General features: G+C 48.5%; 4 protein-coding genes across 55 annotated transcripts in view; all 4 read right to left on the minus strand.

The window, feature by feature from the left end:
* LOC127924254 (protein unc-93 homolog B1-like) overlaps positions 1 to 6,155 on the minus strand; it is a 13,715-nt gene extending 7,560 nt beyond the window's left edge. For all 50 annotated transcript variants that reach the window (XR_008117395.1, XR_008117435.1, XR_008117433.1 and 47 more), the window contains exons 1-4: positions 5,730 to 6,155; positions 5,164 to 5,295; positions 2,788 to 2,929; positions 2,547 to 2,700 (exon numbers count right to left, since the gene is read on the minus strand). Coding sequence is in view for 1 of the 50 variants with exons in the window: in XM_052508824.1 (XP_052364784.1) it covers positions 2,547 to 2,700; positions 2,788 to 2,929; positions 5,164 to 5,295; positions 5,730 to 5,732 (431 nt within the window). In the remaining 49 variants the exon portion in view is untranslated. The remainder of the gene's footprint in view (positions 1 to 2,546; positions 2,701 to 2,787; positions 2,930 to 5,163; positions 5,296 to 5,729) is intronic.
* Positions 6,156 to 6,475: 320 nt separating this feature from the next.
* Positions 6,476 to 8,424, minus strand: LOC127924255 (mitochondrial import inner membrane translocase subunit Tim10). The gene is made up of 2 exons (XM_052508826.1): positions 8,216 to 8,424; positions 6,476 to 7,506 (listed from the first exon to the last, which is right to left on the minus strand). The coding sequence occupies exons 1-2, from the start codon at positions 8,284 to 8,286 to the stop codon at positions 7,314 to 7,316; spliced, it is 264 nt and encodes an 87-aa protein (XP_052364786.1). The 5' UTR covers positions 8,287 to 8,424; the 3' UTR covers positions 6,476 to 7,313.
* Positions 8,425 to 8,933: 509 nt separating this feature from the next.
* On the minus strand, positions 8,934 to 13,202 carry LOC127924253 (uncharacterized protein DDB_G0284459-like). Of its 3 annotated transcripts, none has more exons than XM_052508823.1 (3): positions 11,590 to 13,202; positions 10,308 to 11,559; positions 8,934 to 10,034 (listed from the first exon to the last, which is right to left on the minus strand). In XM_052508823.1, the coding sequence occupies exons 1-3, from the start codon at positions 13,153 to 13,155 to the stop codon at positions 9,673 to 9,675; spliced, it is 3,180 nt and encodes a 1,059-aa protein (XP_052364783.1). In that variant the 5' UTR covers positions 13,156 to 13,202; the 3' UTR covers positions 8,934 to 9,672. The 3 variants fall into 3 exon arrangements, with proteins under 3 accessions (XP_052364783.1, XP_052364782.1, XP_052364781.1); XM_052508822.1 differs by having other exon boundaries at positions 8,934 to 9,508; positions 9,673 to 10,034; positions 10,308 to 13,202; XM_052508821.1 differs by having other exon boundaries at positions 10,308 to 13,202.
* A 5-nt stretch (positions 13,203 to 13,207) lies between these two features.
* LOC118381691 (uncharacterized) lies at positions 13,208 to 18,815 on the minus strand. Its single transcript, XM_052508825.1, has 6 exons — positions 18,261 to 18,815; positions 18,018 to 18,109; positions 17,363 to 17,734; positions 16,723 to 16,964; positions 16,343 to 16,595; positions 13,208 to 14,635 (listed from the first exon to the last, which is right to left on the minus strand). Exons 1-5 carry the CDS (start codon positions 18,748 to 18,750, stop codon positions 16,592 to 16,594), a joined length of 1,200 nt encoding a protein of 399 aa, XP_052364785.1. The 5' UTR covers positions 18,751 to 18,815; the 3' UTR covers positions 13,208 to 14,635; positions 16,343 to 16,591.
* Between the last annotated feature and the right edge of the window lie 20 nt (positions 18,816 to 18,835).

Here is an 18,835-nt window from a genome sequence, read left to right on the forward strand (position 1 = left end):
ACTTTGTTATATACCCTTTCTTGGCAATGACAGAGGTCAAAAGTTTTCTGTAAGTCTTCACAAGGTTTTCACACACTGTTGCTGGTATTTTGACCCATTCCTCCATACATATCTCCTCTAGAGCAGTGATGTTTTGGGGCTGTTGCTGGGCAACACAGACTTCCAACTCCCTCCAAAGATTGTCTATGGGGTTGAGAGCTGGAGACTGGCTAGGCCACTCCAGGACCTTGAAATGCTTCTTACGAAGCCACTCCTTTGTTGCCCGAGCGGTGTGTTTGGGATCATTGTCATGCTGAAAGACCCAGCCACGTTTCATCTTCAATGCCCTTGCTGATGGAAGGAGGTTTTCATTCAAAATCTCAGGATACAAGGCCCCATTCATTCTTTCCTTTACACGGATCAGTCGTCCTGGTCCCTTTGCAGAAAAACAGCCCCAAAGCATGATGTTTTCACCCCCATGCTTCACAGTAGGTATGGTGTTCTTTGGATGTAACTGGGCATTCTTTGTCCTCCAAACACAACGAGTTGAGTTTTTACCAAAAAGTTATATTTTGGTTTCATCTGACCATATGACATTCTCCCAATCTTCTTCTGGATCACCCAAATGCTCTCTAGCAAACTTCAGACGGGCCTGGACATGTACTGGCTTAAGCAGGGGGACACGTCTGGCACTGCAGGATTTGAGTCCCTGGCGGCATAGTGTGTTACTGATGGTAGGCTTTGTCACTTTGGTCCCAGCTCTCTGCAGGTCATTCACTAGGTCCCCCCGTGTGGTTCTCAGATTTTTGCTCACCATTCTTGTGATAATTTTGACCCCACGGGGTGGATTTGCGTGGAGCCCCAGATCAAGGGAGATTATCAGTGGTCTTGTATGTCTTCCATTTCCTAATAATTGCTCCCACAGTTGATTTCTTCAAACCTAGCTGCTTACCTATTGCAGATTCAGTCTTCCCAGCCTGGTGGAGGTCTACAATTTTGTTTGTGGAGTTTGGAGTGTGACTGTTTGAGGTTGTGGACAGGTGTCTTTTATACTGATAACAAGTCCAAACTGGTGCCATTAATACATGTAACGAGTGGAGGACAGAGGAACCTCTTAAAGAAGAAGTTACAGGTCTGTGAGAGCCAGAAATCTTGCTTGTTTGTAGGTGACCAAATACTTATTTTCCACTATAATTTCATTAAAAATCCTACAATGTGATTTTCTGGAATTTTTTTCTCATTTTGTCTGTCATAGTTGAAGTGTACCTATGATGAAAAGTACAGGCATCTCTCATCTTTTTAAGTGGGATAACTTGCACAATTGGTGGCTGACTAAATACTGTTTTGCCCCCCTGTATATATATATATATAGTATACCTGATGAGTATGGGGGTGTATAACAGGCCTATGATGGGTGTATATATATAGTATACCTGATGAGTATGGGGGTGTATAACAGGGCTATGATGGGTGTATATAGTATACCTGATGAGTATGGGGGTGTATAACAGGCCTATGATGGGTGTATATATATAGTATACCTGATGAGTATGGGGGTGTATAACAGGCCTATGATGGGTGTATATATAGTATACCTGATGAGTATGGGGGTGTATAACAGGCCTATGATGGGTGTATATATAGTATACCTGATGAGTATGGGGGTGTATAACAGGCCTATGATGGGTGTATATATATATAGTATACCTGATGAGTATGGGGGTGTATAACAGGCCTATGATGGGTGTATATATATATAGTATACCTGATGAGTATGGGGGTGTATAACAGGGCTATGATGGGTGTATATATATATATATATATATAGTATACCTGATGAGTATGGGGGTGTATAACAGGCCTATGATGGGTGTATATATATATATAGTATACCTGATGAGTATGGGGGTGTATAACAGGGCTATGATGGGTGTATATATATATATATAGTATACCTGATGAGTATGGGGGTGTATAACAGGGCTATGATGGGTGTATATATATATATAGTATACCTGATGAGTATGGGGGTGTATAACAGGGCTATGATGGGTGTATATATATATAGTATACCTGATGAGTATGGGGGTATATAACAGGGCTATGATGGGTGTATATATATATATAGTATACCTGATGAGTATGGGGGTGTATAACAGGGCTATGATGGGTGTATATATATATAGTATACCTGATGAGTATGGGGGTGTATAACAGGGCTATGATGGGTGTATATATATATAGTATACCTGATGAGTATGGGGGTATATAACAGGGCTATGATGGGTGTATATATATATATATATATATATATATATAGTATACCTGATGAGTATGGGGGTGTATAACAGGCCTATGATGGGTGTATATATATAGTATACCTGATGAGTATGGGGGTGTATAACAGGGCTATGATGGGTGTATATATATATAGTATACCTGATGAGTATGGGGGTGTATAACAGGGCTATGATGGGTGTATATATATATATATATATAGTATACCTGATGAGTATGGGGGTGTATAACAGGCCTATGATGGGTGTATATATATATATATAGTATACCTGATGAGTATGGGGGTGTATAACAGGGCTATGATGGGTGTAACGTTGATCCCCATCAGCATCTTCTTGTCGATGTCCTCCAGACCCAGGTTACCATACTTCACCTCCCTGTACGTCTCATCATAGTGGAGGATCAGCTGCATCTGCAACAGGCCTGCAGACACACACACATATAAATGACTGAACACATGACACACACAAAACATGCACAAAATGGAACAGACAGACAGACAGGTGTTACCCATGTAGACACTGTATATGATCATGCCCCCGACGCTGGCCCCCAGGACGTTCTTCACCACGCCCAGCTTCTTCCTCCTGTAATACTTCTTCTCCTCCTCTTCCTCATCGTACTCTGGCTGGGGGCCCAGGAACTCCTCCATCTGGGGAAGGGGTGAAGAGAGAGACAGAGAGGTGAAGGGAGGGGGAGAGGGGGGACAGGGGAGGGGGAGGGAGAGAGAGAGAGAGAGGGAGAGAGATGTGAAGGGAGGGGGACAGGGGAGGGGGAGGGAGAGAGATGTGAAGGGAGGGGGACAGGGGAGGGGAGGGAGAGAGAGAGGTGAAGGGAGGGGGAGAGGGAAAGAGAGACAGGTAAAGGGGAGAGGGGGAACAGGGGAGGGAAGAGGGAGAGAGGTGAAGGGAGGGGGAACAGGGAAGGGGAGGGGTGAAGGGAGGGGGAGAGAGAGAGAGGTGAAGGGAGGGGGAGAGAGAGAGAGGTGAAGGGAGGGGGAGAGAGAGAGGTGAAGGGAGGGGGAGAGAGAGAGGTGAAGGGAGGGGGAGAGAGAGAGGAGAAGGGAGGGGGAGAGAGAGGTGAAGGGAGGGGGAGAGAGAGGTGAAGGGAGGGAGAGAGAGAGGTGAAGGGATGGGGAGAGGTGAAGGGAGGGGAGAGAGAGGTGAAGGGAGGGGAGAGAAGGGAAGGGGAGAGAGAGGTGAAGGGATGGGGGAGGAGAGGAGGGAAGGGAGGGGGAGAGAGAGGTGAAAGGGGGGGAGGGAGGAGAAGGAGAGGAGAAGGGAGGGGGGAGAGAGAGGTGAAGGAAGGGAGAGGTGAAGGGAGGGGAGAGAGAGGTGAAGGGAGGGGGGAGAGAGAGAGGTGAAGGGGGGGAGGAGAGGTGAAGGGAGGGGAGAGAGAGGTGAAGGGAGGGGAGAGAGAGAGGAGAAGGGAGGGGAGAGGGAGGTGAAGGGGAGAGAGAGAGGTGAAGGGAGGGGGAGAGAGAGAGGTGAAGGGAGGGGAGAGAGAGATGTGAAGGAGGGGGAGAGAGAGAGAGGTGAAGGGAGGGGGGAGAGAGAGGTGAAGGGAGGGAGAGAGAGAGAGGTGAAGGGAGGGGGAGAGAGAGGTGAAGGGAGGGGGAGAGAGAGGTGAAGGGAGAGGGAGAGGGAAAGAGAGACAGGTAAAGGGGAGAGGGGGAACAGGGGAGGAAGAGGGAGAGAGGTGAAGGGAGGGGGAACAGGGAAGGGGAGGGGAGAGGTGAAGGGAGGGGGAGAGAGAGGTGAAGGGAGGGGGAGAGGGGTACAGGGGAGAGAGAGGTGAAGGGAGTGGGAGTGGGGAGGGGGAGAGAGAGAGGTGAAGGGAGGGGGAGAGAGAGGTGAAGGGAGGGGAGAGAGAGGTGAAGGGAGGGAGAGAGAGAGAGAGGAGAAGGGAGGGGGCAGAGAGAGGTGAAGGGAGGGGGAGAGAGAGGTGAAGGGAGGGAGAGAGAGAGGTGAAGGGAGGGGGCGAGAGAGAGAGGTGAAGGGAGGGGGAGAGAGAGGTGAAGGGAGGGGGAGAGAGAGGTGAAGGGAGGGGGAGAGAGAGAGGTGAAGGGGGGGGGAGAGAGAGGTGAAGGGAGGGGGGGAGAGAGAGGTGAGGGGAGGGGAGGGAGAGGGGAAGGGAGGGGGAGAGGGAGAGGTGAAGGGGGGGGGAGAGAGAGGTGAAGGGAGTGGGAGAGAGAGATGAAGGGAGGGGGAGAGAGAGGTGAAGGGAGGGGGAGAGAGAGGTGAAGGGAGGGGGAGAGAGAGAGGTGAAGGGAGGGGAGAGAGAGGTGAAGGGAGGGGAGAGAGAGAGGTGAAGGGAGGGGAGAGAGAGAGGTGAAGGGAGGGGGAGAGAGAGAGGTGAAGGGAGGGGAAGAGAGAGAGAGGTGAAGGGAGGGGAAGAGAGAGAGGTGAAGGGAGGGGAGAGAGAGAGGTGAAGGGAGGGGGAGAGAGAGAAGTGAAAGGAGGGGGAGAGAGAGAGGTGAAGGGAGGGGGAGAGAGAGGTGAAGGGAGGGGGAGAGAGAGAGGTGAAGGGAGGGGAGAGAGAGAGGTGAAGGGAGGGGGAGAGAGAGAGGTGAAGGGAGGGGAAGAGAGAGGTGAAGGGAGGGGAAGAGAGAGAGGTGAAGGGAGGGGAGAGAGAGAGGTGAAGGGAGGGGGAGAGAGAGAAGTGAAAGGAGGGAGAGAGAGAGAGTTGAAGGGAGGGAAATACAGGGTTGTTAGTGTTGTAGTTTTTTAATAATTTCAGAGAATAACTAATAAGACAAGAGAGCACACTGGCATAACAAACCAAAAAAGTGTGGAATGCTCCTTAAAAATCGCAGGATATTGCATTGTAAACATCGGTAGCAAAGTTGAAAAAACATTGTATTTTCATGTTTTTTTCACACAACACCTGTCCTTGAATATTCCCCTGAGGACCGTCGGGTAACAGGTCGTCAATGTTAATGTCGCCATTAGGGGGCGCAACAGGCGACTCCACCACAGCCTCGCGGTACACGTTCTCTTCCGCGTCGGCCTCCGCCATCTGTCGGACGATACAGAGAACAGCAGTAAGCACATGAATATTGAATTTCTTTTCACACTTCAATGAAAATAGACTACTAATGAAGTGCGGTGTAATAAACGTTTTAAAATGACGTTTTAACCATGGGGAATATGGTTGAGTTGAGCACAGTGGCTTGTTGCTTCATGATCAATCATTCAAAGACCAAAGAAATACAACTATTATTCCATTATCAAAGAATACATATACATTGATACTTCGATTGCATTAAAACGTTTTGACTTCTAAAACAGTGTGACCAAAAAGAACACCATTTTAAATAGTGACCATCTACAATGGCGGACAATACTTCTAACTTGAATATATAAATATTTATGAAAACAAACCTTTAAATCAATGTCGTATAAAATACACGAGTGCGCGATTCAATACATGCAAAGATGCAATACACTCACCATTATTATGTCAGGATCGGCGTTGTTCTGTCGCCCTTCAGGGCTATTGTATTGTCATGTGCACGAATAAAACTGCGTATTCTTTCTTGGTGTCCCCGTCTCGTACTACTGTACTTGCGCTTCTCCTTTCTCGTGTTAAAGAACAGATCACAAATTAAAACTTTCATTAGGGAAACGAAACTCCGCTGTGTGCTCACTTCCTCTTTTTAACCCTATCCATGTTCGTCTTAGAGCATTTTTAGTTTCACGTTCTATTAGATTGTCTTAAAGCTACAGAATATATTTAGTTTAAGTTGTATTAGTTATATGTACGCGATACGCATGGTATACATCGTCCTACGAAATGTTGGTTCCATCTCGAAAAAGCAACGTGCAGTGCATTGACTGCTCTTGTGTGTTGTAAAGTCAATATGACCCTTGAAATTGACAGTTGATTTTATTTGCAATGGGAGGGAGGTTTCAAGAAACTGAGGGAAACGTCATACAAGTCTACTAAGTAAACATGTTTGAGATTGAACACCTTATTTTCCTGCAATGTTTAACATTGAATAAGGCTAATACATCCCAAACGGCACCCTATTCCCTATATAGTGCACTACTTCTGACCAAGGACCAGTGTGCTCTGGTCAAAAATAGTGCACTACATAGGAAAAAGGGTGCCATTTGGAACATAATAATAAGTACAAGTGTTATTGTATTACTGTGAAGAAAATACAGTGTAGAACGTATAACTAAAAACTAAAATATATACTATAACAATATTTATTCAGATTTAAAACAAAAAAAGGTTTTTAAAATGTCACAAAAGAAAACTTTGTACAACATTAGCACAGTTTCAACATGAAGAAAATACAAAGCCAATGAACAAACTGAGACTGATCAAAAATGTAAAGAAATGACACTCAGATAGGCATGGTCCTCGTATTGACTACAGCAGTGTCTCCATCTATTCCTACGGGACAAGGGCCCGTACTCATAAAGCCTAGATCAGCACTCCTACTCTGAGACACTGATATGAGCCCAACGGGTGTCCGTCATCAGTTGAGACAGGTGTATTAGTCCATGGCTAGAGCAGAAAGGAGCACCTCCCAGGGTCCCCCTAAGGAATGGCTTGAAGAATACTGCACTATGGAACAATGAAAGCATTTTGTTAAACATTATTGGGGGATTTCTCAATTCGTCATCACTTCGGACACACCCACATAACTAAAAAAGGGCTACACACACAATGCTGAGAGAGCACTGATTGGCTGAACATATCATAGTTAACTATGGACATTAGTGTCTTTGCTGTGGTAAAAAAAAAAAAGATCTTGGCTCAAACCACAAGTACAACCTCTGTTCACACAAAACAGGCTTCATCCATCCCAATTTCCAATCCACACCGTAATCACAAACCTTCCTTCCAAGCATCTTGCTCTTTAAACACACCCAACCCACTCTGGACGGCAACTCCATCCCCTCCATAAGAGCCATACGTTTATTAAACCCTATCGCTCCCTCTCTCTATCCCCCCGCACAGAAAGCATGGTAACCATAGCACTAACCCACCCCCATCCCTCCCTAAATATATATATATATATATTATTGTCCAATAGCGTTCTTCCTCATCATCTCCTCGTCCTGAACTGAGAGCTCGGTGAGCTTGCGGCCCAGCCTCTCGTGTAGATCCAGGTACTTGGCCACACAGCGGTCCAGACAGACCGCCTCCCCTTTAGACAGCTCTGCCTCCTTGTAGTGGGGGGGCACGCACTTCCTGTGGCACGCGTTGGTCATCCTGCGAGGAGGAAGATGGAGAGAAAGAAGAGGGCGTTAAGACCTTGTAGATTACGATAAAGATGAGGGCTGTATCTCAAGCACCTTTTCCTTTTTTCCTTGTCAAAACCTTAGAAGGCAAGAGAGGAGAGAGGAATGTCAGGAAAGCATTGGGATGAGCTCTCCTCCAGTGCTCTCCTCACTTCCCTCTGATGTTTTGAGAAGGAGAGGAGACGGGATGCAAGAAATGAAAATCTCCATGTATGTGCAAGGTCATAGAACTCTTCATTCTGATTATGTTATGAAAAGTCAATGTGTGCACTCCTCGCTGGCAATATAACTAGCTAACTAAATCAGTTCCATTTGAATGAGCTCTAAATAACGACTTACTTAGCTAGCTAACTAACTTGCCTTTGTTTTTGCTAATGCATGTACAGCAATGTAGTCGAGTGTGTGCGTTATAAAAGAGTACTCTAATCTAAATCGATTGATTCGGTCTGACGTGCAGTAGCACGACAGCTAGCTAACGCTATAAAGCTAAATAGCTAGCCTGAGAATCCATCTAACATGATGATCTCACCACCAAAAAGCTAAATACGACAGTCAAAATTAGATGGCTAGCTACATGCAAATGCAGCGTGTTACACTGTAATTAGCACATTATAGCATTTCAGTGGAGAAAGGACGTTAACTGGCTAGCTAACATTCCATTGCTAGTTAGCCGTTCTTACCGATTGTACATATCAGCCATCATTTCCACTTCTAGTTCCGCCGCCAGTTGCTGTGCTTTCTCTGGGTCCATGTCTGCGTTGTGTCCGCTCCAGACCGTACTCTCTCCAAAATAGAACCGTCCAAACGAGCACTCTCAGCGGCCAACAAACACACCCGACCACCGGCTTATTTAACCTTCAGATTGAGGAATACACGTGTGTTGTTCCTTCCCTCTCAAGGACCACTTCCGTTGTCAATAAAGATGCGCATTCAAACCATTCAAACAGCTGTCAAATTAATCGAGTTTTTAATATTTTTCCAATGCATCTTTGATCCTTCACTTTCACCTCATGATTGACACAATAAATCTGACAAAAAAAGATTGTTGTAAACTATTTACAACAACCCTACTTATCCTGCCATGTTCAGTGAGCAATTCTTCAAGGGAGGTAGAAAGTAAGGATGCATTGTTAAAGTATTGGGACTAGGCCTCCTAGACAGCAAGTGACAGTCCATTCTCATTATGGCACCAACAGAACATCAAACAAACTCCTTTTTGTTGGAACACAGATTGCTTGACTGGGAGGCTAGAAAATTGTAATTGAATGTGAGCAAACATTGAGCACGAGTACAAACATTGAGCATAGTAGGCAAAGTTAAATGTTTACTTCAATAGCTAGGTTTAAGCAAATAAAAAATGACCGTGCTTGAGATAACAAATCTATTGGACAGCTGTGGTCAAGAAAGCCATTTTAATACAACAAAATTATTATATTTAAATGACAGGCCTTCTTTCTAATGTACAAAGTTATACAAACAATGAAGCTACAAATAAAGAACTTGTCAAAAGTGGCAGATGTAAACATATTTAAGTGCTTCTGATTGGACACTGACTGATTCTGAAGGTATCAAAATAACCAGCATGAACACCAGGGTCCAGTATTCACCGGCGTCTCAGAGTAGGCCCTGTTACTCATTATGACTTGAAAGGAAAAACTGATCCTAGATCTGCACTCGTACTCTGAGAAGCTGTCAATACAGGCCCTGAAATGTAACAGAAGAGTATCTGCGTTTGCCGAGTCTCTAGTCTAGGGCTCATAAGGCATTCTGCTGAAGAACAGTACAACAAAAACAACATCACAATCAACAAAGGTTGTTTCTTTTATATAGCGAGACCCTCATTTAGTGAGTTAGTCTCATCAAGTCAGTGTGGAAGGTTGGGGCTGCTCCGATAGTTAACAGTGTGGAGAGGAGGAGCGGGGAGGTTGCTTAGGAACGGTAGCCTTTCTTCTCAAGAACACACTGTTTAGAATCTGTTGCAAATAACAAACGTTTCCAATGAAGAACATACATGCAACGCTAGCCTTTCTGTTGAAGAATACACACTTGCGTTCTCCAATGGCAACATTGTATTATTTTTTAATTTTTTACTGGATTCTAAATGAACACGTCCCTGAGAGTACACCATCCCACTTACTCAGTCCGTTTCCTCTCCCATCACGTCTATCTCGTCTTCCTCGGTCAGTTCTGTGACGCCTTGCTCAAGTCCCGCTCCCCACACTCTTGGTCGCACATCCGGCGACCACTCAAGAACGTCCACCTCCACGTCCTCTTCCTCCTCTGGCTCCCAGCTTCCTGTTGACCCCGTGGTGACCCTTCGTGATGTCAGCGTGAAAGGCTCTGCCTCCAGAGGGGTCGGAATACTCACGTCGGCCATCTCGGGGGCAGCGGTCTCCATTTTGATTTTCTGAGGGAGGTGGATGTGGGTGATGCCTCTGAAGCTGGCCATGGTGGAACTCACTTGGTCCCCTTCTCTGGCACCGGGACCCTCTTGCCAAGCTACGAATGAAGAAACCCATCGTAAACATTTGAAAGAGGTAACGTAATTGAGAGTATTTAAGCTCAAAGTAGATAAAAATATGAAAAGCAACTGCCAGTAGCGATCTACTACTACACTGAGTGTACAAAACATTAGGAACACCCGCTCTTTCCATGACAGACTGACCAGGTGAATCCAGGTGAAAGCTATGATTCCTTATTGATGTCACCTGTTAAATCCACTTCAAAATGTCCCTCAAAATTGAAAAATAATTCAGGTTCAAATTGATTTACCTGCATCAGGATACATCGTTGGACCCATCTCCTCTACATCTATCTCCTCCTCTTCCCCACTCACTTCCTCAGCCCCGGCGTAGCCCAACGTCTGCTGGACCTCATCAACCACATCCAACTCCTCGCTGGAGATCTCCATCTCCAAATAGCCATCCTCCATTTTCTCCTCCACCTCTTGGATGATGACACTTCTATACGCCTCCACCACGGATCCTTTTCCCTTTTCGGTCTTCTGGTTTGTCTCTGTAGACGAGTCTGTATCCCTCTCTCTGTTCTCCTTGGAAACCAGATCTCTTCCTTCCTTGTTGCCTTTGTCGCTCCGATGAGGATCCACCATGTCCTTTGTCCTTGTCATCGATAAGGTAGCCAGCTCCTCTCGGAGTTTGAAAAAGTCTCCTGACGCATCAACGTTTTTCCCGTCTAAAACATTTCCTGTGTTCTCAAAATGTTCTCTATCCTCAACGTTTTCTCTTTCAGTCTCTTTGTAGATGAGATCTTGATACTCTGTCTCCTGTCCACAAGTGCTGCTGTTGTGTCCTCCATCTTTTTCCTCTGGATGGTCGCTCTCTGTTCGGTTGGTCTGATGGTCATTATCAACGGTTGGTCTAATGGCCGACTTTCTTTCTAGAGACTGGGAAGAACTTATGTTTTTGTTCATCAGTCTTGATTCATTTTGACCGTTGTCACTTTCGTTGGGTTTCAATAATTTTCTTTCACTTTGTTTCTGTCCTTCAGTTTCACTTTCTTTTGTCTGCTTGCTTTTGGTGGACTTCCTCGTGTTTTGGTGCCTGTGCTTCAGGAGTTCTTGGAACTTCTTGAGACACACAGTGGGTGCCCGACCCTTGGAGGGGGTCCGCTTGACAGCAGGGTGTCTCAATGGGTCTCTGTCTGATTCAGTCTCTCCAGATCGTTTTGGACTGGAGTTCTGTGGCTGACCAGACGGCTGGGGTTGCAGAATGGTTCCGGTTCCAATCCCTGAACAGTTGGAAGGAACCTGCTCTTCATGGGTACTGGGGGAAGTTGTCTGCGAGCTAGGCTTTAGAACAACTGTTTTAGATTTAGACAACACGGGTAGTCTCTGGAACAACTCTGCTCTCTCTCCTTTGCCATGTCCCTCCCTGAGCCTCACCCTTTTCCTGCACTTTCGCTTGTCGTCCTTTCCCTGTGGTTCCCCTCCTCTGTTCTCCTTTACCTGTGGGTCTCCTCCTCCTTTCTCCTTTCCCTGAGGTTCTCCTCCTCCTTTCTCCTTTCCCTGTGGTTCCCCTCCTCTGTTCTCCTTTACCTGTGGTTCTCCTCCTCCTTTCTCCTTTCCCTGTGGTTCTCCTCCTCCTTTCTCCTTTCCCTGAGGTTCTCCTCCTCCTTTCTCCTTTCCCTGAGGTTCTCCTCCTCCTTTCTCCTTTCCCTGAGGTTCTCCTCCTCCTTTCTCCTTTCCCTGAGGTTCTCCTCCTCCTTTCTCCTTTCCCTGAGGTTCTCCTCCTCCTTTCTCCTTTCCCTGCGGTTCTCTTCCATTTTTCTTTCTCTGAGGTTCTCCTTCTCTTTTCGTTCTATGCGGTTCTCCTTCTCTTTTCGTTCTATGCGGTTCTCCTTCTCTTTTCTTTCTCTGCAGTTCTCCTCTTTTCTTTCTCTGCGGTTCTCCTCCTTTCTTTCCCTGCGGTTCTCCTCCTCCTCTTTCCTTTCCCTGCGGTTCTCCTTCTCCTCCTCTTTCCTTTCCCCGCGGTTCTGCTCTTTCCTTTCCCTGCGGTTCTCCTTCTCCTCTTTCCTTTTTGTGCTCTACAGCTTCCGCGTCATGGATGCCCGTTGTCATGGCACTGGTGGGGAATAAACCACCAGCCTGGGAAACCAGTTTTTTTCCTGATGGTTTCTTACAGGGGGGTCTACCACGTTTCCGTTTCGGGGGTGGTGTTGGTGGGATTTGGAGCAGTCCAACTGCTTTGGCCAGAGCTTGAAACCCGGAGAAGGAGGGACTGGGAGTTTCAGAAGACATGTTGGACTGCTTGTCTTCTTGGTGAAGTTTTACTGGGGAGCAGCTCCCGGTTGCAGACCAAACGTTAGGAGGGCGTTTCACATCTCGATCCCTGGCTCGGAGCACCCTTACTGGGTTCCCCGTTTCACTTTCTTCTGGAGGTGGGTTGGCTTCCTCCCCAAGGCTGGACAAAGACTTTGTGGAGGTGTTGGAAAGGTACCGTCCTAATCTTTCTCTCGCTAAGACATTGTTGGTTGACAGACTGACAGAACAGAGGCTTATTTTCACTTGTCCGTTCTCAGTCTTCGTTCTGTCATTGAGTTTCACCCTTTCAGTCCTCACTAAAGGACTATCTTCTATCTTTGTAGAGACGTTGCGTTTCCTCTTTTTCCGAGGAGGCTCTGGGGTCTCACTGTCCTCTGATTGTTCCTGCTCCGCTTTCAAACCCTCTGTTCTCCTCACACGGATTCTCTTCCTGTGTTGACTCCAGGTTTCATCCTCCTGTCTCCTCTCTGTCTTTGCTTTTGGTGTCTCAGTCCTTCGCCCCTGCTCCGGCTCCAAACCCTCCTTTCTCCTCACACGGATTCTCTTCCTGTGTTGACTCCAGGTTTCATCCTCCTGTCTCCTCTCTGTCTTTGCTTTTGGTGTCTCAGTCCTTTGCCCCTGCTCCGGCTCCAAACCCTCCTTTCTCCTCACACGGATTCTCTTCCTGTTACTGTGGGGCTTCCAGGTTTCATCTCCCTCTCTTATCTTCGCCTTTGCTTTCTCAAGCCTTCGCCCCGTAGTGGTGGTTGCGACCTTCTTCCTTTTCCTCTCGTCCTCGTCCTCTTTTCCGGTCAGCCTTGCGTTGTTGCTAATGCTAGCCTTGTATTGACCATCAGTCATCTGCTCGGAGTTGTTGCTAATGCTAGCCTTGTATTGACCATCAGTCATCTGCTAGCCTTGTATTGACCATCAGTCATCTGCTCGGAGTTGTTGCTAATGCTAGCCTTGTATTGACCATCAGCCATCTGCTCGGAGTTGTTGCTAATGCTAGCCTTGTATTGACCATCAGCCATCTGCTCGGAGTTGTTGCTAATGCTAGCCTTGTATTGACCATCAGTCATCTGCTCGGAGTTGTTGCTAATGCTAGCCTTGTATTGACCATCAGTCATCTGCTCGGAGTTGTTGCTAATGCTAGCCTTGTATTGACCATCAGTCATCTGCTCGGAGTTGTTGCTAATGCTAGCCTTGTATTGACCATCAGCCATCTGCTCGGAGTTGTTGTTGGATTCCCACGGCAGCCCAAGGCATTTTTTAGATTCACACAGATTTCCTGGGGAGCGTGGAGAGTGGATCATGGAGCTCAGTGGAAACTGTAGTCTTCTCGGAGTGCAGCAGAGCCAAGGTGGTAGCTTTGACAGCTGAGGGATTCTATGGAATGGAGTTACAGGATGCCGGAATGGGGATTTAAGGAAGGGTTTCGCCGGAGATGGTGGGGGTAAGGGTTCCGGTGAATTTAAAGGTGAGAGACATTTTGGCAGGCGTAGCTCTTCCCAATGTGGAGGAGGAGATTGGGAAGGCTGGGTTTCACTTCCTGGAGACAGCAGTGAAAGGAGTTCTGGGAAATGTAGTCCATCTGGTGGGCATGCTGGATGTTGTGGTTCAGAAGCATCAGTTTCAGAGGGGGGTAGGAAACCGGGGGTGACCGAAGGTTCCTCTTCTTGTGGAACTTCCTGATTCGTAGTGGCCTGACTCGGACTCTGACTTGGAATGGCCTCTCTATTCATATGACTTGGGATGGTCCCTCCATTCACTTGACTTGGAGTAGTGTCTCCATTCACATGACTTGGAGTAGTGTCTCCATTGGACGACAGACAATCCGCAGAAGACAGATTACAAACATGGTCTCTGTATGTCGACGGAACGCCCGTCTGGGCAGAACCCTTCCAGAACCCTGGATCTCGGTCCTCTTCCCCTGCGTAAAGTAGAGAGGCCTGGCTCTGAGGAAGGGACTGGTGGGGAGGCCTTGGTGAAGAGCCTGAGTGGACTGGCATGATGCTGCTGTTGCCACCACATCCAAACACCAGGCTCTTGGAGTTCCGGTTCTGGAGTTCCTGGTTTTGAGAGTTCTGGAACCGGATCAGGAGTTCCTGGTGGTTCTTGGCGTTCTCAGAGGAGCACTGGACACCTGAACAATAGGAGGCCCAGTCAGAGGAGTAATCATTACAGGAGAAGTGGGGGTGAGGATGAGAGAGGGGAGTGGAGGGGTGATAGGTGGAACATTGGTGAGGGGTCAGAAGTTGTGGGTCCAGGTAAAGGTCAGGGGTGACTGTGCAGGAGGTTGTCGTGGTGACGAAATGGGAGGAGGTGATGGAGTGGAAGGCTTGAGAGAGAAAGACAGAGATAGAGGTCAGCCTGGTGGTAGCTAAGTGTGGGTGCTAATATCAATCTATTGTAATGGATGACACGTGAGATAAGTGCAAGCAATGCTGTGAGTAATTGAGGAAAGGCAAGCATTTAAAAGGTACATGACTTATCATACATAGACTAAGTCAGTGTTTCTCAACTCTGGTCCTCCAGTACCCCCAACAGCCCAACTCTGGTCCTCCAGTAGCCCCAACAGCCCAACTCTGGTCCTCCAGTACCCCCAACAGCCCAACTCTGGTCCTCCAGTACCCACAACAGCCCAACTCTGGTCCTCCAGTACCCCCAACAGCCCAACTCTGGTCCTCCAGTACCCCCAACAGCCCAACTCTGGTCCTCCAGTAGCCCCAACAGCCCAACTCTGGTCCTCCAGTACCCCCAACAGCCCAACTCTGGTCCTCCAGTAGCCCCAACAGCCCAACTCTGGTCCTCCAGTAGCCCCAACAGCCCAACTCTGGTCCTCCAGTACCCCCAACAGCCCAACTCTGGTCCTCCAGTACCCCCAACAGCCCAACTCTGGTCCTCCAGTACCCCCAACAGCCCAACTCTGGTCCTCCAGTACCCCCAACAGCCCAACTCTGGTCCTCCAGTACCCCCAACAGCCCAACTCTGGTCCTCCAGTACCCACAACAGCCCAACTCTGGTCCTCCAGTACCCACAACAGCCCAACTCTGGTCCTCCAGTACCCCCAACAGCCCAACTCTGGTCCTCCAGTACCCCCAACAGCCCAACTCTGGTCCTCCAGTACCCCCAACAGCCCAACTCTGGTCCTCCAGTACCCCCAACAGCCCAACTCTGGTCCTCCAGTACCCCCAACAGCCCAACTCTGGTCCTCCAGTACCCCCAACAGCCCAACTCTGGTCCTCCAGTACCCCCAACAGCCCAACTCTGGTCCTCCAGTACCCCCAACAGTCCAACTCTGGTCCTCCAGTACCCCCAACAGCCCAACTCTGGTCCCACAGTACCCCCAACAGCCCAACTCTGGTCCCACAGTACCCCCAACAGCAAACCTACTTCTACTTGTCAACTAAACATCAAGCCCGTGACAAGTTGAATCAGGTGTTTTTGTCTGGGGCTTCAACACAAATGTGTGCTGTTGGGGGTACTGGAGGACCGGAGTTGGGCTGCTGGGGGTACTGGAGGACCAGAGTTGGGCTGTTGGGGGTACTGGAGGACCAGAGTTGGGCTGTTGGGGTACTGGAGGACCAGAGTTGGGCTGCTGGGGGTACTGGAGGACCAGAGTTGGGCTGCTGGGGGTACTGGAGGACCAGAGTTGGGCTGCTGGGGGTACTGGAGGACCAGAGTTGGGCTGCTGGGGGTACTGGAGGACCGGAGTTGGGCTGCTGGGGGTACTGGAGGACTGGATTTGGGAAACACTGACCTAAGTCGCTAGAAAGCCTTAAAACAAAGTTAACAAGGAGCCTGGGTCAGATTCAAGGCAGCAGGTTGCCTAGGGTTAAGAGCGCTAGGCCAGTAACCGAAAGGTTGCTGGTTCAAATCCCCAAGCTGACTAGATGGAAAATCTGTTGATGTGCCCTTTAGCAAGGCACTTAACCCTAATTGCTCTGGATAAGAGCATCTGCTAAATGTAAAGATGAAGTCTTCTCAGATGTAGATACAACAGTAGAGAAAGGTGGTCAATCACATAACATGTTACAAAACATACCTGTTTCAGTTGACGACGCATCATCACTTCCTGTCGCGTAGCCATGGGAACACACGCAACGAGAAGCCGAGCCAACGGCGCTGTGCCTTGCGTGGACGGGATGATGCGAGCAGGAGCAGGCCGACGGTCTGTCGTGGCTTTGGAGATGGTGGCGTTTGTCGCAGTCCCTATCCAGAACCACAGGGGGCAGTATGTTCAACCCCATCATGATGTCTTCCAGCATCTTCTCAATCTGCTCGTCCGAATCCTCTACCTGCCGGCCAAAACAAGAGGACCACAACGGATATATGTTGTTAAACATTGCTGTGTTAACCTGGATCATTTTCAAATGTGTGGTTGAATTGTTTTTATTTTATTTATCGTCAAATAAATGAAGGTACCGGAGGCTGGGGCAAGGCGAGCTGTGGTTCATGTGTTGGGTGTGGAGTCGGATGATGGGTGGAGCTGCAGTGTTTGAGGGAGGCTGACTGGGCGGTGGTGGTTTTGGAGGTGGGGCGGGATCGGGGTGGAGGGGTGAGGAAAGCTGTGTCGAGGGGAGAGCACCGGGGGGAGGGCTGGGGACTGGGGCGGGGGGGAGAGGCTGGCGTGGTAGTTGTCTTGTCCTCATGCGATCATGCGTTTCCTGCCGTGACAGAATAAAAGGAGACATTTTAGAACACTTAGAGAAGATAAACCACATGGCTCCATTACATTTATATACTAACGTTTACACACCTATTCTGTCTTCAGCAGGGTTTCACCTGAACAGGGTTTCAAAAGTAATGTTTAGGAAATATATATTTGAACTGTTGTGCTGCTGTTTTGACAGCTCAGATTAACTTGAATAATGGACAGGGTATTCAGAAACCCCTCAATGGCTTCCTAACATGGTAACGGCTAGTCACTGTATCAAAACTCATGGGCAAAAATATTCTGCAGTGAAAATGTAGCCCTCAAATTAATCTTTTTGCTGACTGACAACAATCAGTTAGAATGGCATTGGAAGTGTTAGAACAGTTTCATAGTTACTGTGTCACTCACCTTCTTCAGAGCAGCGAGGACCAACTGCCTCCGACCAGGTGAGATGGTTCCGTCCCTTTCCTGCCCCTGACCAGGTGAGATGGTTCCGTCCCTCTCCTGCCCCTGACCAGGTGAGATGGTTCCGCCCCTTTCCTGCCCCTGACCAGGTGAGATGGTTCCGTCCCTCTCCTGCCTCTGACCAGGTGAGATGGTTCCGTCCCTCTGCTGCCTCTGACCAGGTGAGATGGTTCCGTCCCTCTCCTGCCTCTGACCAGGTGAGATGGTTCCGTCCCTTTCCTGCCCCTGACCAGGTGAGATGGTTCCGTCCCTTTCCTGCCCCTGACCAGGTGAGATGCTTCCGTCCGTCTCCTGCCCACTGACCAGCTCCCACAGCTGTTAAACAATCAATCAAATGTATTGATAAAGCAGTTTTTAGATCAAAAGAGTGAGAATAAGGGGTTTTACATTATTATTATTATTATTATTATTATTATTATTATTACATTAACCCAGCCTGGACTCCAGACAGCAAGCAGAGGCACACATTAGCAAAGAAAAACTCAGCATCCAAAATAGCACCCTATTCACTACACAGTGCACTACTTTTCACCAGGGCCCAGGTCAAAACTAGGGCACTATTCAGGGAACCGGGTGCCATTTTGGACACCCCACCTACCTGTCCCCTGGTCCTCCTCCTCAGCTTGACCTTGATGGAGATCTGAGTGTTCTCCAGCCTCTGTCCGCTCAGCCACTTCCTCCCAACCACACCTCACAATCACAATCACATCTTATTTACAGTGCAGTTATACACGGCAACACACTTTACAGTACATGACACAGACACAAATAAACAACATGAGATTCAGAAAATAACTAGAAACCCCAAAGGATGTGTAAAATAACTGTCATCCCCTCATACCTCTCCTCTCCAGACACTCCCCTGTTCCTCCTTCCTCTGCTCTCCCAGTGTGTGATGTCAGCTGCTGCTCCCTCTTCTCCATCCTCCTCTCCGTTACGCCGTTCTCTGCCACAGAGCATTCTGGGACGGCACTCTCCTCCCGGGGTGTCGTGGGGTGGTCTGAATCGTCACTCTGGGTGACCATGTCACCGCTCAGGACAACAGAGGACGATGAGAGGTTTGTGACCTCCGGTTCAGAGGTCCGAGGGTGGGTTCTAAAGGGAGCTGTTCCACAGTTGACCGGTGCTTTGACGCTGGGTGGGGTGGAACTGGGGTGTGAAGTGGGGGTCATAATCTGGGGACTCAGGGAAGGGGGTGCCGTGTGAGTTGTGTGCTGCTGGCCTTCACTGCTGCTCTGGACTAGTAGGAGGGGTGTAGGGAGAGCATCAGGGAGAGGACTGAGGAAAGTCATGTAAATACCTCCATTACAGTCCACAGTCTGTGTCCCCATCTCCACCAACGCCCCCACCTGTGTCTCTCCTCCCTCCGTCTGCACCCCCACGTCTCTGAGACTGCACCTCCCTCTCCTCCTCCCC

The sequence above is a fragment of the Oncorhynchus keta genome, unplaced genomic scaffold, assembly GCF_023373465.1.
Source record: "Oncorhynchus keta strain PuntledgeMale-10-30-2019 unplaced genomic scaffold, Oket_V2 Un_contig_3892_pilon_pilon, whole genome shotgun sequence".
Lineage (NCBI taxonomy): Eukaryota > Metazoa > Chordata > Actinopteri > Salmoniformes > Salmonidae > Oncorhynchus > Oncorhynchus keta.

Coding starts and splice junctions, on each gene's coding strand:
- LOC127924255 (XM_052508826.1), bottom strand. CDS start 8,286: ATGGACCCAGAGAAAGCACAGCAACTGGCGGCGGAACTAGAAGTGGAA. Junction 7,507..8,215: donor ATGGCTGATATGTACAATCG/GTAAGAACGGCT, acceptor TCCTCCTCGCAG/GATGACCAACGCGTGCCACA.
- LOC127924253 (XM_052508822.1), bottom strand. CDS start 13,155: ATGACTGATGGTCAATACAAGGCTAGCATTAGCAACAACGCAAGGCTG. Junction 10,035..10,307: donor AACGATGTATCCTGATGCAG/GTAAATCAATTT, acceptor CTTCATTCGTAG/CTTGGCAAGAGGGTCCCGGT.
- LOC118381691 (XM_052508825.1), bottom strand. CDS start 18,750: ATGGGGACACAGACTGTGGACTGTAATGGAGGTATTTACATGACTTTC. Junction 17,735..18,017: donor GGAGGAGGACCAGGGGACAG/GTAGGTGGGGTG, acceptor ATTGTTTAACAG/CTGTGGGAGCTGGTCAGTGG. Junction 16,965..17,362: donor TCCTCGCTGCTCTGAAGAAG/GTGAGTGACACA, acceptor CTGTCACGGCAG/GAAACGCATGATCGCATGAG.